This window comes from Carcharodon carcharias, chromosome 27, assembly GCF_017639515.1.
Source record: "Carcharodon carcharias isolate sCarCar2 chromosome 27, sCarCar2.pri, whole genome shotgun sequence".
In the NCBI taxonomy this organism is placed as follows: Eukaryota; Metazoa; Chordata; class Chondrichthyes; order Lamniformes; family Lamnidae; genus Carcharodon; species Carcharodon carcharias.
In genome coordinates this window covers 15,485,378-15,501,746 of record NC_054493.1, presented here as the reverse complement: position 1 = coordinate 15,501,746, position 16,369 = coordinate 15,485,378, and the positions used below count along the sequence as shown (strand labels likewise).

The following is a 16,369-nucleotide window of genomic DNA, read 5'->3' as shown; positions in this document are numbered from 1 at the left end:
TGGGGTTAAAAGTTTTGTGAGTCAGGGCAAAAAATACAAAGTAGAGAAAAAAACCTTTCCTGTTGCCTTGCAACAGTGATCCAGGGACAGACACAAAGAAAGACAGGAGTTGGGAGGAAGATAGTTCCGTGTGTGTCAGAGAGAAGGGACAGGAATTTTAAGTTCTCTGATAAGAAAACTTTTAAGGCCATTAGCACCAGTAGTTGACTGAATAGTCAGTTATAGATTTCAGAAAAGAGATCAGTTTAGCTGAGGTGCTACTGGAAGACTGAGTTTAAGGTGTCTTGGGGAGAGATACAAGTTCAGTGAAAAACATTGAGTGAATGCTCAGGAATTTACCAGAAGAAAACAGTTTACAACTGTGCCAGTCCCAAGCGAGAAGCCTTCATGTCAAGCTAGTGGTGACTCTTTACTGGTTTATGTGTCAGTAAAGATATTGCTGGAGTACAGGAATAGTGTAACTTTGAAGCATTTTCTTGTGTTTGTATTGAGATCTTTCCAACATTTTTTTTCTGGCGTGATATAGTTCATTTTTCTTGTTTAATAAATATTTTATCCTTTGTGTTAAAAGTTAATCAGCAGAGTTGTGTGAATTTGTTCAGCAACTTGCCTCCAAGGCTTCTGAAAAAGAAGTAAGGATCTACCAAGCCAGCTTTCACCCTGGGATCTGACTTATCCAGTACTAACATCAGCTGGGATCATAACAAAACATAAACTGTTTCTCTCGCTCCACAGATGCTGCCAGACTTGCTGAGCTTTTCCAGCAGTTTCCATCTTTATTTTTAATAACTAATGTTTCTTTTATCAAGTGAACTTTGTCAACACTACATGAAAAATGGAGCGGTCTGAGATAATAGAGATAAGAAATAGATAAATAACAGATGGGCAATACTGAAGGTGAGTAAGTCACCCTGTGCAGATTGAATGCATTCCTGGTTGCTGGTAAATACTGGGGAGGCAATTAGTCACAAGTTTCCGAAACACCTTATATATCCGGGTAAACATAGAGGACTGGAAGACTATAGATATTACACCCTTGCTCAAAAAGGGGAGATGGATAAACCTGGTAATTAATGCTGGTCAGTTTAATGCTGGTGATGGAGAAACTTTTAGAAACAAAAATCCAGGAAAACATTAACACCCACATTACCAAGTATAGACGGAAAAAGAAGAGCCAGCATGGGTTTATTAAGGGCAAATCATTTTTATCTAACTGGACTGACTTTTTTTGCTTGTGGGTTAACATAGAGAGTGGGATAAGGAAAGTGCAGTAGATGTTGTGTATTGGCACTTTCAAAATGCAATTGGTAAAATTGGAGGTCATGGGATAAAGGCAGAAAAGGGTCAGCAGCAGCGAGATACAAAATTGGATCAGGGTTACAAATGAGAGAGTTGTGGTGAATGGCTATTCTTACTGGAGGGAGGTATAAAGTGGTTGTCCACAGGGTTCAGTACTGCTGCTTTTTATGTACATTAAGGCTTGTAATTGGGAGTACAGGGCACAATTTTGAAATTTTCAGCTGACAAAACTTGGTAGCTAAACCAATGAAGAAAATAAGATTAGATTTTAATAGGACAGACACAGCTGCGGGAATGGACAGACTCATGACGGATGACATTCAGTGCAGTTAGGTGTGAGGTGATACATTTTGTCACGAAGAATGAGAAGGCACAATACATACCCACTTCAGGCGAGACAGGGAAGGAGGTAAAAGAGGAGGGGGTATGGAAATCAGGCAGAAGGACTTGATATACTTAAAGAAATTAGTATAGAAAGGGAGGAGGTTCTATGTGATCTGGCAGGCTTAAAAGTAGATAAATCTCCAGGCCCGAATGAAAGGTATCCCAGGCTGATGAGTGAGGCAAGGGAGGAGGGGCTCTGGCAATAATTTTCAATGCCTCTCTGGCCACAGGAGAGGTGCCAGAGGACTGGAGGACAGCCAATGTGTTACCGTTATTCAAGAAGGTAGGAAGGGATAAACCAGAGTACAGGCCAGTCAGTCTAACCTCAGTGGTGGGAAAACTATTGGAAGCAATTCTGAGGGACAGAATTAATCCACACTTGGAGAGGCAGGGATTAATCAAGGACAGTCAGCATGGTTTTGTTAAGGGGAGGTCATGTCTGACCAATTTGATTGAATTTTTTGAAGAGGTGACTAGGTGTGTAGATGAGGGCAATGCATTTGGACTTCAGCAAGGCGATTGATCGGGTCCCACATGGAAGACTGATAACAAAGTTAAGAGCCCATGGGATCCAAGGCAGTTTGGCAAATTGGATCCAGAATTGGCTAAGTGGCAGGAAGCAGAGGGTGATAGTCAAGGCATGTTTTTGTGCCTGGATACCTGTGTCCAGTGGAGTTCCACAGGGATCGATGTTGGGTCTGTTGCTGCTTGTGGTATATATAAACGATTTAGACTCGAATGTAGGAGGGTTGATCAGTAAGTTCGCGGATGACACGAAAATTGGTGGGGTGGTAAATAGTGAGGAGGATGGCCTTAGATTACAGGAGGATATAGACGGGCTGATCAGTGGCAAATGGAATTTAATCTGGATAAGTGTGAGGTGATGCACTTGGGCAGGACAACAAGGCACAGGAATACACGATGAAAGGTAGGACCCTGGGAAGTACTGAGGATCAGGGGGACCTTGGTGTGCATGTCCACTGGTCCCTTTAGGTAGCGGGACAGGTAGATAAGTTGGTTAAGAAGGTATATGGGATACTAGCCTTTATTAGCTGAGGCATAGAATATGAGCAGGGAGGTTATGCTGGAACTGTATAAAACGCTGGTTAGGCCACAGCTAGAGTATTGCATGCAGTTCTGGAATCCACGTTATAGGAAGCATGTGATTACATTAGAGAGAGCTCAGAGGAGATTTACCAGGATGTTGCCTGGGCTGGAGAGTTTTAGTTATGAGGAGAGATTGGATCGACTGGGGTTATTTTCAGGAGCAGAGGAGATTGAAGGGGGACATGATTGAGGTGTATAAAATTATGAGGGGCCTAGATAGGGTGGACAGGAAGGAACTTTTCCCCTTGGTGAAGGTATCAATAACCATGGGGCCATAGATTTAAGGTAAGGGGCAGGAGGTTTGGAGGGAATATGAGGAAGAATTTTTTCACTTAGAGGGTGATGGGAATCTGGAACTCACTGCCTGAATGGGCAGTAAAGGCAGTCCAGCATAAAAACTCAAAGATAAAAGCAAAATACTGCGGATGCTGAAAATCTGAAACAAAAACAAAAATTGCTGGAAAAACTCAGACGTTCTGACAGCATCTGTGGAGTGAGAAACAGAGTTTTGAGTTCAGATGACTCAGCTTCAGAATGCTCTGTCAGACCTGCTGAGTTTTTCCAGTAATTGTTGTAGTTGTTTCAGAATCAAAACTCCCCGGGTCACTGAGACCCTGAAGCCCCGCCCACTCTGGTGCATCACCAGGATGGCCACGCATGCGCTCTGCTCCCCGCTGAACTAAGATGGCGGCATTAACCTGGGCCGGTTTCCGGGAAAAAGGCCAAAGTTACAAAGGCGGGAGCTTTAGGTTCTTATTCGGGGCTTGCGGCCTACACAAGGTGTTTCTGAAGACTCCGCTTCCTCTCCTCCCCACCAATCGGCTCCGTTCCCTCCCTGCGCCCCGGCCGCACTCACCTGATTCCAAAACCGTCTGCATCATGACGCTGATCAGTGACACTGCGCATGTTCCAGAGACTGGGCAATGGGCCTGCGCACTGGGCTCCTGCTGGGTGAATAGGGCACGTTCAGTTCCGCACGGAACCTTGGGTAAAAACAGCGACATCGAAACTCCAAACTGGGAATAGAAAATAATTGTTATTCACTTGAGATACTTAACCAAAGGAGACAAAAATCCTAGTGAGTGGCTGCTCTGCCATGCTACATTTCCCGAAGTGATTTAAATCACTGCTGTTCTGTGGGAATACACTGAGTCATCAATATTGTTTCTCCACTCACTCCTCCCCTGAAGGAGCTGACTCTGGCTGGGTTCAATTCCACAGTCACTGGTTTTTCTCTGATAGTTTATATTCACTGTTTTACAGAATGAAACAGCACAGATGGAAACCATTCGGCCCATCATGCCTTGCTGGTTCTTTTGGAAGATCTATCCAATCAATTCCACAGCCCTGCTGGCAGAGACAGAACAATGAATATCTGCTTTAGTAATGCAAGGATTAATTGAACATGTTTTCCTCTGTGTGTTTCTCAGACACACTCACACCTGTGGAAAGATTGATTGCCCAGTGTATTAAGCAGATATTAGGGGTTCACTGGTTAGTTAAGCACACAGGATACTTGGTCGAGCTTAATTCAATAATTCTACACTCCCCACACATCACAGCGACATAAGTAAAGGGCCAAGTTAAGGGAGTATCCCCGGTGTGATAGAGCGGATGAATTGTAGAGTATAGTACTAAAGCAGTATTAACACTCTAAAACCACAAAATAACCAATTGGTTGGTGTGTTTCAGTATGAAAGAATCCCAGATGATCCCAGATTACTGGAAAAATTCTGAAGGAGAGAATCTATCTCCACTTGGAGAAGCAAGTTTTGATCAGGGATAATCAGCATGACTTTGTCAGAGGGAGGTCATGCCTAACAAATTTGAATTTTTTGAGGAGGTGACCAGGTGTGTAGATGAGGCTAGTGTAGTTGATGTAGTTTACATGGATTTAAGCAAAGCCTTTGACAAGGTCTCACATGGGAGACTTATAAAGAAGGTAAATGCACATGGGATACAGGGAAATTTGATAAGGTGTATTCAAACTTAGCTTAGTTGTAGGAGACAGAGGGTGATGACAGAAGGGTGCTTTAGTGACTGGAAGCCACTGTCCAATGTCGTACCACAGGGATCTTTGCTGGGTCCCCTATTCGTCATTTATATAAACGACATAGATTACAATGTGGGAGGTAGGATTAGTAAGTTTGCGGATGACACAAAGATTGGCCGGGTGGTTAACAGTGAGGTTGAGTGTCTTGGGCGACAGGAAGAAAAGATGGGATGGTCAAATGGGCAGATAAGTGGCAGATGGAATTTAACCCTGAAAAGTGTGAGGTCATAAACTTTGGAAGAAGTAATTTGACAAGGAAGTATTCAATGAATAGCATGACACTAGGAATTTCTGAGGAACAAAGGAACCTAGGTGTGTGTGTCCATAGATCTCTGAAGGCGGAGGGTCATGTTAGTGGGGCAATGAAAAAGGCATATGGGATGCTTGCCTTTATCAATCGAGGCTTAGATTGCAAAAGTAGGGAGGTGATGTTGGAGTTGTATAGAACCTTGGTGAGGCCACAGCTGGAGTACTGTATGAAGTTCTGGTTGCCACATTATAAGAAGAATATGATTGCATTGGTGGGGGTGTAGGGGAGATTCACCAGGATATTGCCTGGGATGAAATATTTAAGTTATGAAGAGAGGTTGGATAGACTTGGGTTGTTTTCATTGGAGCAGAGAAGACTGAAGGGTGACCTGATCGAGGTGTACAAGATTATGAAGGGCATGGACAGGGAGCAGCTATTTCCCTTGGTTGAAGGGTCAGTCACGAGGGGACACAAGTTCAAGGTGAGGGGCAGGAGGTTTAGGGGGGATGTGAGGGAAACCCCAGAGGGTGGTGACGGTCTGGAATGCACTGCCTGGGAGGGTGGAGGAGGTGGGTTGCCTCACATCCTTTAAAAAGTACCTGGATGAGCACTTGGCACGTCATAACATTCAAGGCTATGGGCCAAATGCTGGTAAATGTGATTAGGTAGGTAGGTCAAGTGTTTCTCATGTGTCGGTGCAGACTCGATGTGTCGAAGGGCCTTTTCTGCACTGTATGATTCTGTGACATGTGAAGTGAGAAGCCATGTACACTGGACCTGTTAAAGCCACATCACTGTTAAACTCATTGGGGTTTATGTGGACTGTATCAGAATGGTGCTGTGTCTTTGTTTCCCCATGAGAGCTGTAACATCCTTATGAAATTTCCACCACAATATTTAGCCCAGAAATCTGAGGTAATCAAGCAGACTGATTCAGCAGGAAAGCTGCTCCAGAGGGGATTCCATGGGATCTACCCAAAACTCCATCATTGGCACCAGTATGACAGACTCCAGTTAAGGCTGATGTGAAAACTTGTCAGGACCATGACCTGATTTGACTCTGTACACCATAGGAAAGTCTTCCCCTCATCCTTCGCAGCAAGTAATGATTTACCCATCCTATATCATAAGGTTTCCTATCCAAGAATGGCTCTAATTTGATTTGAATCACATCTCAATGCTTTAGAATTTTGTTTATGGGTCAAATTAGGGGAGTGTTTCTATGTTTCAGGTCCTCGATTTGTTACATAATTACTAATGGTGGCTCAAGATGCACCATGATGTCCATCACCACCCGAATCTGCATCTCATCTGTGTCCAAATTAAGCCTGCTTCTGCCAAATGAAAGGTCCCATTAACATATCCCATCTTAATGCTGTCCCTGGGAAACATTGCAGATTGATTATACAGTCCCACAACCCACAGTGAAAGGAGATGACTGGTATATTCTGGTAGTTATAGATATGTTTATCTGGTGGATTGAAGCTTTCACTGTCTGTAAAATTGATGCAGTTACTACAGTTGAAATCTTGTGGGAACAGATCTTAATCAGATGGGACTTTCTGAAAAGGATAGAGAGTGATAATGGTTCTCATTACACTACAGACGTAATGCAGCAGCTCTTGCATCTTGTGGGTGTGGGACAACATTTCAACATCCCCAACCACCCAGAGTCCAGTGTGATGATCAGGAGCTTTAATGACTGTAGAAATGACACTGAAAAAGCTATCATGAAGGGAGCTGATGATCTGGTCAAGCCCAATGACTGGCGTCTTAATGACCATTCACTCCACCCCTGTTCACTCCCCTGGTCACAGACCATTTCAGCTCATGACAGGTCTGCAAATCCGGATTGTGAATCCCCCCCACCGGGGTCCCACTCCCCACTACTACTCGGCAGACTCATGAACAGTTTCTCCAGAACCTCCCTGCTAGAGGCAGTGGAGAAGATGCATGCTGCCCATCTCAAAACTCCAGGGAGAACCACCCCACCCATTACATTAACTGTTCAATGGGAGATAAATTCATGTTAAAAACATTGCTAACATGGGGTGGGGCTGGGAAACCAATTGGGAAGGTCTACATGATGCTCTGAATAATTGAGAGAATCAAATCTTATATTCGGTAACTGGAAACAAGGAAAGGAAACACAATATCTATATTGCCAAGGAGATCAGTGCAAAATGAAAAATCAGATAACCAGATATAGAATAAATGCTTTGTTTGATTTTAACCAACAGGAACAAGATGTCATAAAAGCAAAATAGTGCAGATGCCGGAAATCTGAAACAAAAACAGAACATGCTGGAAAAACTCAGCAGGTCTGACAAACTCAGCAGGTCTGACAGCATCTGTGGAGAGACAAACAGAATTAACATTTAGAGTCTATATGAACTCTTTCAGAGCTAAAGGGAAGTAGAAATGTGATTAAATTTATACTGTTTAAGTGGGGTGGAGCAGATGAAGCTGAATAGAAGGACAAGATGTGGATGGTCATCATTGCCCTGGACTGTGTCCAGACTGAAGATGTATTCCTGCTGTATGATCCTCCCACCAGATTGTGATGCTTTGTGATGTTCTGGGGTTGTGAACGGCGTTATATCAATGCAAATCTTTTTACCAAGTTGCTGACAACACTCACTCTCCCAACGTTGATGTCTGGAGATTTTGATTTTTGCCCCATATACCCAAATCCAGATCATTCCTCTATACTGGGGAGAGCAATAGTCCCAACACTGACACTTGGGGACACCAGTGTTTACATCCCTCCAGTCTGAAGAACATCCATTAACCACTGTTGTCTGTTTCTGTCCTTTCCCAACCTTCTATCCCCGCTGCCCCAATCCCTTTAATACCACGAGCTTTAACTTTATCAACAAGCCTCCTGTCCGGCTCCTTATCAAACACCTTCTGATAATCCATCCACACAACATCCACTGGATTTTCTTGCTCACTGCACTGTGTTATTCCCTCAGATAATTCCTGCTGTCTGTCCTAAATGAATCCATCTCATTAACAAATGTTGAGATTCAGGGACAGACTCTCCCACTCAGCCCTCAAGTCCCTTTCCCTTATTCCTGTTGGTCTGAAGTTCACCACAGACCCCAGGGCCGGGTTCATGGTGAAATGGATGGTCCTGAGCTGCCTTTAGAAAATCACCAGCAATCCAACTCATCAGTTACAATATTTAATAGAACAAAATTGATCAAAGGTTCTGATAAAACATTCTCCAAATTTTTATGACATGCGCTGAGATTGTTCATGATGGTTTCATGGTGGTCACCATTACTTGGTGTAGCCTGGGTTTATTTTATACACATTCCTGCCCATCACTGTCCCTGAGGCACTTTACCCCCACCCAGAATCCCCATCCTATTGGAGAAAACTCAGTCACTGACCTGAGATTAGGGATTTAAATGGTGGCTCGAACAACCCAGCATTCACCAAGAGGCAGAATTAACCTTATCTCATAAAAAAACAGAGCCCAAAATAAAACAGTGAACGTTATCCCCCAGACCCGAATATAAAAGAGTGAACATTATCCATCCCCCCACCCCCACAGACCCGAATATAAAACAGCGAATATTATCCCCCAGACTCGAATATAAAACTGTGAACATTATCCCCCAGGCCCGAATATAAAACAGTGAACGTTATCCCCCAAGACCCGAATATAAAACAGCGAAAATTATCCCCCAGACCCGAATATAAAACAGCGAACATTATCCCCCAGACCCGAATATAAAACAGTGAACATTATCCCCAGACCCGAATATAAAACAGTGAACATTATCTCCCAGACCCGAATATAAAACAGTGAACATTATCCCCCAGACCCGAATATAAAACAGTGAACATTATCCCCCCAGACATGAATATAAAATAGTGAACATTATCCCCAGACCCGAATATAAGAGTGAACATTATCCCCCAGACCCGAATATAAAAGTGAACATTATCCCCAGAACTAAATATAAAACAGTGAACATTATCCCCCAGACCCAAATATAAAACAGTGAACATTATCCCCCAGACCCGAATATAAAACAGTGAACATTATCCCACAGACCCGAATATAAAACAGTGAACATTATCCCGCAGGTCTGGGAGCTGCCCTGAGACTGTGACGTTCCAATATTCCAGATGAGCTCATTCCAGGAACCGGATTTAAGGACCCGATTATTGGAGACCAGGGACACCCCCCTTCAAACTTGCCTCATGTGAGGAACTGCACCAATGAGGTTCAGGAATGATGCAACCAGAGTCATATGACCACCAGGTGTGTCATCGAACAAAGCATCACAATGTTGACGATGTGTTTCAGGTGTCTGGATAGGTCTGGAGGTGATCTTCGGTACTAGGCAGCCATGGACTCCAGAATAATAGTGATGTGCTGCACCCTCACAACATTGCATAGCAGAGGAGGAGGAGGAAGGGACAGACTCAGCTAGAGGGAGATGAGGCAGCCTGTCAGGTACTGCCTGGGAGTGGTGGGTGAGGCCAGTTAAAGGGTCAGAAGTGAGAACGCTCTGTGTGGAGTTCCCACTTGCATGTCTCCTTTCTCCATCATCCCTCTCCTAGACCAGCCTCACATCATTTCTCCCACTCTGCTGCAGACCAGCTGGTATCATCCTGGTCAATCTTCTCTGCACCTTCCAATGTCTCTATATCCTTTTTATAATATGGTGGCCAGAACCGTACGCAGTACTCTCAGTGTGGTCTCACCAAGGCTTGATATAGATTCAGCTTAACTTCCGTACATTTCAATTCTATCCCTCTAGAAATAAATCCTAGTGCTTGGTTTTCTGTTTTATGGCCCTGCTAACCTGGGGCACTGCTTTTATTGTTTGGGGTGTTTGCACTCTGAGATCCCCTTGTTCCTCTGCTCCACCCAGACTCACACCTTTTCCTACCACGGATGTGAAGCTGACTGGTCTATAATTCCCTGGGCATATTCTGTCTACCATTTTAAATATAGGAGTTACATTAGCTATTTGCCAGTCTTCAAGCACTACATCTTTTTAATGAATGATTAAATCTCTGTAGTGCAGCTTCTGTTATCTTTTCCCTAGATTTAAACAAAAATCTGTGGTTGCAATCCATTTGGATCCGAGACTTTATTCTCTTTTGAGTTTGATTTGTTTCTTTAATACAGCCCCTTTCTGGACTTTAAATTGACTTATCTCATGACTCATCTCATCATTCAATGTCACATCTCCCTGTTCTATCTCCCTGGGAAATACCGAAACACAATAATTACTGAATATTTCGGTCATCTCTCTATCGTTCCCTGTGGTATTATCCTGCCTAATCCCTTAATGATCCTATTCCCATTCCAGCCTTCCTCTTTTACTGATGTTGTCATCATCCTTCCACCTACATTAGATGGTGGACGTGCAGCAAATCAAACTGTTGGGGATGGGGGAGTTTCATATGGTTCACTTTTACTGATGGCTGAAGAGACCAATCTGTGAGAGGCAGGTTCTGCCACAGGTGGCACATATGAAATGGTTCTCAGGTGCGGTTGTGGGTTGTTGTTTTCAGTGTTGGCACCTGTTGCCAAGTCACTGTAATGACCGTCCTCCATCCTGTGAACATACCCGAGCCAGTGAAGTCACCTCTGCTTGATGACAGCCAGCAGACTTGGGAGATTTGTCTTTGAGAGGACAACCGCATTCCTGATTCTGTCCCTGAGACGCCCAGAATGTGCCTCAAACAGCGAAGGTGAAAGTTGTTGAGCTTCCTTTCCTGATCACTGTAAATCGTCCATGTTTCACAGGCAGATAACAAGGTGCTGAGGTCACAGGCCTCATAAACCAGCATCTTGGTGCTGAGAGGCAGCTTGATGTTATTCCATGGACGATTCGTGAGTTGGCCAAAGGTGGAGCTGCTTTCCCTACATGTGTATCGAGCTCTGCATTGAAAAATAAATTGTCTGTCACTGTGGACCCAAGGTCATAGATTTCACTGACCACTTCCAGCGGAGTGTTATTTAGTGTGATATTTAGATTGGAGATGTGAGACCATGTCCCCAAACCACAGTTTTCTTGATGTTTACAGCAAGGGAGAACAAGTTACAGACATGGGAGAGACAGTGCATGAGTCTTTGTAGCTGAGTTTCTGTGTGAGTCACTAGCATGGCATCATCACTGTTGCAGAGGTCTGTGATCGAGACAGGCTGTATTTTTTTGACTTCACTTTCAGACTGGACAGGTTGTAGAGTTTGCCATCTGATCGAGTATGCAGGGAAACTCCTTCCATGTCTGCAGGGAAGGCCAAGGTCATGAACATGGAAAAGAAAATACCAAACAAAGTGGGGGCTCGGATACAGCCCTGTTTCAGTCCATTCTTCACCCTGAAACTGTCAGTGGAGCCATCAAACTGTACAGTACAGGGTGTGTTGTTATGAAAGGAGTGGATGAGACTGAGGAGATTTGATGGACAAAGGTCTTGCTGCAATCTCCTCTGTCTTGCGTATGATGATGATTTTTGTGTCACTCATGTCCTGGGAATGGATCCTATCTTCCAACAGAGAAGAAAGAAATCATTAAGATATAGCAGTAAACAGGAGTTGCTATGCTTGAGAATTTTAGCTGGAATTCCATCCTTGTCGGCTGTCTTTCAGCTTGTCCAACTCAACCATGACAGGAAGCTGCGGGAAATAGTTAAATGGAGATTGAGAGGTGTCCGTCTCATGAGAGTTCCTTGATAATTTAATTTCAGAATGAAGTTGTCACTGTAAGTAATGTGCAAGAAAGTCGGAATTGTCAGCAAGGATTAATCAGCATTTTCTGATTAGAGATGTTAATCAGTGGAACATTCCAGATACTGAATTGTAGAGTTTGCACCAAAGATCAATTTTGGATTGAAGTAAAAGTTCACAATTTTATTGTTTATAGTTCCTGGTGAGAGTTCTTGAGTTAAAGGGAAAAATCACTGATGGTGCTTTTAAAAAGGGACATTGCAACCCTGAAAAACAGTGACATCTCCAGAATATTAAACTCCAGCCAGTTAGAGGGATTGTTAACATCAGCAGAGACAAACCCAGACTATCAATCCAGGGTGTGATTAACAGCAGCAAAATGAGCAAAATCCAACTCCTGCAGTCACTTATGAAGTCGCTCGTGTGTCACTAGACTGCAGGAGCGAGTGAATCCCTTCCCACACACAGAGCAGGTGAACGGTCTCTCTCCAGTGTGAACTCGCTGGTGCACAAAGAGAGCAGATGAACACCTGAACCTCTTTCCACAGTCAGTGCAGCTGAATGGCTTCTCCTCAGTGTGAATTTGCTGGTGTGACTTAAGGGTGGATGATACAGTGAATCTCTTTCCACACACAGAGCAGGTGAATGGTCTCTCCCCAGTGTGAACTCGCTGGTGTTCAACAAGGGCGTATGACTGCTTGAAACTCTTCCCGCAGAAAGTGCAGCTGAATGGCCTCTCCCCAGTGTGAACTCGCTGATGACTCACCAGGCTGGATGACTGAGTAAATCCCTGCCCACACACTGAGCAGGTGAATGGCTTCTCCCCAGTGTGAATTCGCTGGTGTTCTTCGAGGGTGGATGAATACCTGAACCTCTTTCCACAGGAAGTGCAGTTGAATGGCTTCTCCTCAGAGTGAATTCGCTGATGAGTAACCAGGTTGGATGACTTTGTGAATCCCTTCCCACACATGGAGCAGGTGAACGGTCTCTCCCCAGTGTGAACTCGCTGATGTTGATTGAGGTCAGATGAAGACCTGAACCTCTTTCCACAGGAAGTGCAGCTGAATGGCCTCTCCTCAGTGTGAATTCGCTGGTGTAACATTAGGCAGGTAGGCTGAGTAAATCCCTTGCCACACACGGAACAGATGAACGGCCTCTCCCCAGTGTGACTGCGTCGATGGTTTTCCAGCAGGGATGGATAATCAAAACCTTTACCACAGTCCTCACATTTCCATTGTTTTTCCACTATGCCGGCCCAGGTGTGACTGCGTCGATGATATTCCAGCCGGGATCTATAACTGAATCCTTTACCACAGTCCTCGCATTTCCACGGTTTCTCCATGGTACCAGTATACTTGTGTCTTTCCAGGCTGGACAATCAGTTGAAGCCTCATCTACACATAGAACATGTGTACAGTTTCTCCCCCACTGGAAATGGTGTGATGTTTGTTCAGGCTGCGTAACTTGCTAAAACCCCTTCCACAGTCAGTGCACTGTAATGCTGTCACTCAGGGGGTTAGGGGGAGGGCAGTGTGTCTTGGTGCTTTTCCAGTCACATTGATGTTTGAAATTTTCTCCCACAGACAGAGCAGACTCTCCTTTCACATTCAAAGGCCTGATATTCAGGTCCTGATCAACTAACTGACCGTCAGTTCTTGACATGAAGTTTGGTTTGAGTTTCTATCCATAAATCCTCTCCTAATATTATCCTTTATAAGGAGATTACACAAGTCATCACTTTAAATCCAAGGCAGATATCGGGTACAATTCTAGTTTCTGTGGAACACTTTTTCCCCTCTTGTTTCCCCAAAGCTGTAAATCCCCGTCCCACACACTCTCCCTCCTCCCTGGGCTGAAATCCAAACCCATCTCACCATCTCCACCATTTCTTTCCTCCACTCCCAGTTTTCTCCCTCCCTCTCCTCTGCCTGGGTTCAGTTCTCCAGCTCCTGTCTGCAGACTGACAATAAAATCAATGAGTCTTATTGGGAGTTTGGGGCCTCCAGCGGGTGTTTCTGAATCCTCCCCGCCCACCTCCAAGGGTTTCCTTCTTTCCCACAGATCAGATTCCTCATTGATTTGTGCCCAAAGTGTAACCTCTTATTTATTGTCCCCCCTCCCCCATCCTCTGATGTGAACCATCCTCCACTCGCTGACCCAGGATGGCGGCCGTTAACTTGGGCCTGTTCCCGGGAGGGAGAAGCCCCGCAGCTGCAAACCAGGAGCTGACAATTATTCCTCAGGGTTTGCGGATCCACAAAGTGTTTCCAAATCCTCCCATCCACCATCTCGCTCTGACTCCGCTTCTCCGCACAAACAGGCGCCTCTTTCCACAAGGCCATCGATCGCACCGCGCATGCTCCAGATTCTTTGACACTCCACCTGCGCACTGGTGTCCCGCTGCACGGCGCATGCCCCAGCTCATGGGATTCGCCTGATAGACAGATATTCTGGACCAATAGAGGCTGGGGACAGGTATGGAAGACAGAACGGGAAATGCTGGTTCTTCAACCAATCGGAGTGAATGAGGGGCAGGGCTGAGCCCGGATCTCCCTCATTGGCTGAAACTTGGCATCATTTCAAAAGCTGATTTATTGCAAACTCCAGGAGAAACTGGATCTTTGTTTGTGGCTGTGGGTGTGGAGCAAACGTTTCAACATTTATTAGTGAAATGTGGGAATATGATGAAACAATGTACAAACAATTAAAGTGCTGACTTCGTGAGCAACTTGGCAGATCGGGAATGTCATCATTAGAATAAGGAGAGCCCCTGGTTTCAATAAATTAAGTGACAGGGCTAGGCCATGTTCTTCGGAAACTGGGCTGACTGATCCTTTGTCCCCTTCACCATCAGGGCTGATGGCCTGAAGGTGATGGGGATATGGTTCAGAGGGACCAGGGCATGTGTTAGAAACTGGAAGGAGCGAGTGTCTATGGTGAAAAGGAAACTGGGCATGTGGGAGCAACGCTGTCTCTCCATTGCAGGTAAGAACCTGGTCATCAGGTGTGAGGCACTGTCGCTGTTGCTGTACATGGCCCAGGTCTGGCCCATTCCACACTCCTGCATGGTGGCGATCACCCGAGCCATCTTCCGCTTTATCTGGAGGTCGAAAATGGATCGTGTCCACAGATAAAGGGGGAAAAAACGTGCCCAACATTGCCCTCATATTGATGGCCACCTTTGTGTGTGGCTGCATCAAGCAGTGTGTAGGCTCTCAGTATGCAAACACCAAGTGTCACTAGGTGCTGAGGTTCTACCTGTCCCCGGTGTTGCGAAGGATGGGTCTGGCCATGCTGCCGCGGAATGCTCCAAGTAGTTAGACTGTGCTGTACCACCGGTTCCTTGTGGAAAAATTTATGCAGAGAAACACCTTTGACCACAAGTCCATCTGGCAGTGGTCAGCACGTAACATCTTAGAGGCCCTGAGGGAAAAGGGGAGGGTGGATCCTGTGGCATGGTTCCCCGAGCAGACTGTCAAAGTCATTTGGCAGAATACCTTATCACCAGAACTTTCCAACAAGCACCAAGATGTAGCTTGGCTGGTGGTGAGAAAGGCCCTCCCCGTCAGATCCTTCCTACACGCCAGGAGTCTCACCCCCTCGGCACGTTGCCCTCGAGGTGGCTGTGGTGGGGAAGAGACCGTTGTTCACCTCCTTGTAGATTGTGCCTTTGCAAAGAAGGTCTGGAGAGAGATGCAGTGGTTTCTGTCGAGGTTCATCCCGAGCAGTTCTGTGACACAGGACTCGGTGCTCTACGGGCTGTTCCCAGGGACACACACCAAGACAAACATCAACTGTAGCTGGAGGATCATCAGCTCGGTGAAAGACGCTCTTTGGTCTGCCCGAAACTTGTTGGTCTTCCAGCGCAAAGAGTTGTCCCTGACCGAGTGTTGCAGACTGGCACATTCCAAAGTCCAGGACTATGTGCTGAGGGACACACTAAAGCTTGGGGCAGCTGCTGCAAAGGCGCAATGGGGAAGGGTCACTGCCTAAGACCTTTCTGCCACAGTGCACTGAGGGACTGGGAACTGTGTAGACCCCTCGGGCTGTACAGCTCAAAATGAATGTCTGCAAATGATTGTAATATTCATTGTTTGTACTGATACACCTTGTGATACATGTTGTAAAAGTTGAACCTGATTGTATTTTTCTGATGGTGATTTTGAAATGGTTTGGAATGTTGTTGAAGATATTTTATGAATAAAGTATATTTTTGCAAAAAAAAGACAGGGCTAGGACAGAAACATAGAAACTAGGAGCAGGAGTAGGCCATTCAGCCCTTCGAGCCTGCTTTGCTATTCATCACGATCATCGTTGATCATCCAACTCAATGGCCTGCTCCTGCTTTCTCCCCATATCCTTTGATCCTTTTAGCTCCAAGAGCTATATCTAACTCCTTCTTGAAAACATAAAATGTTTTGGTCTCAACTACTTTCTGTGGTAATGAATTCCACAGGCTCACCACTCTCTAGGTGAAGAAATTTCTCCTCATCTCAGTCCTAAATGGTCTACCCCATATCCTCAGACTGTGACCCCTGGTTCTGGACTTCCCCACCATCGGGAACATCCTTCC

General features: G+C 45.2%; 2 protein-coding genes across 2 annotated transcripts in view; one reads left to right on the top strand and one right to left on the bottom strand.

Moving 5' to 3' along the window:
* The window catches only part of LOC121270220 (gastrula zinc finger protein XlCGF8.2DB-like), a 45,729-nt gene extending 31,568 nt beyond the window's left edge, over nt 1–14,161 (bottom strand). The window contains exons 1-2 of the mRNA XM_041175535.1: nt 10,694–14,161; nt 3,647–3,806 (exon numbers count right to left, since the gene is read on the bottom strand). Of these exons, the coding sequence (XP_041031469.1) occupies nt 12,200–13,138 (939 nt within the window). The 5' untranslated portion in view covers nt 13,139–14,161 and the 3' untranslated portion in view covers nt 3,647–3,806; nt 10,694–12,199. The remainder of the gene's footprint in view (nt 1–3,646; nt 3,807–10,693) is intronic.
* LOC121270218 (zinc finger protein 850-like) overlaps nt 1–16,369 on the top strand; it is an 81,938-nt gene that overhangs the window by 12,963 nt on the left and 52,606 nt on the right. The gene's annotated exons all lie outside the window — the stretch shown is intronic.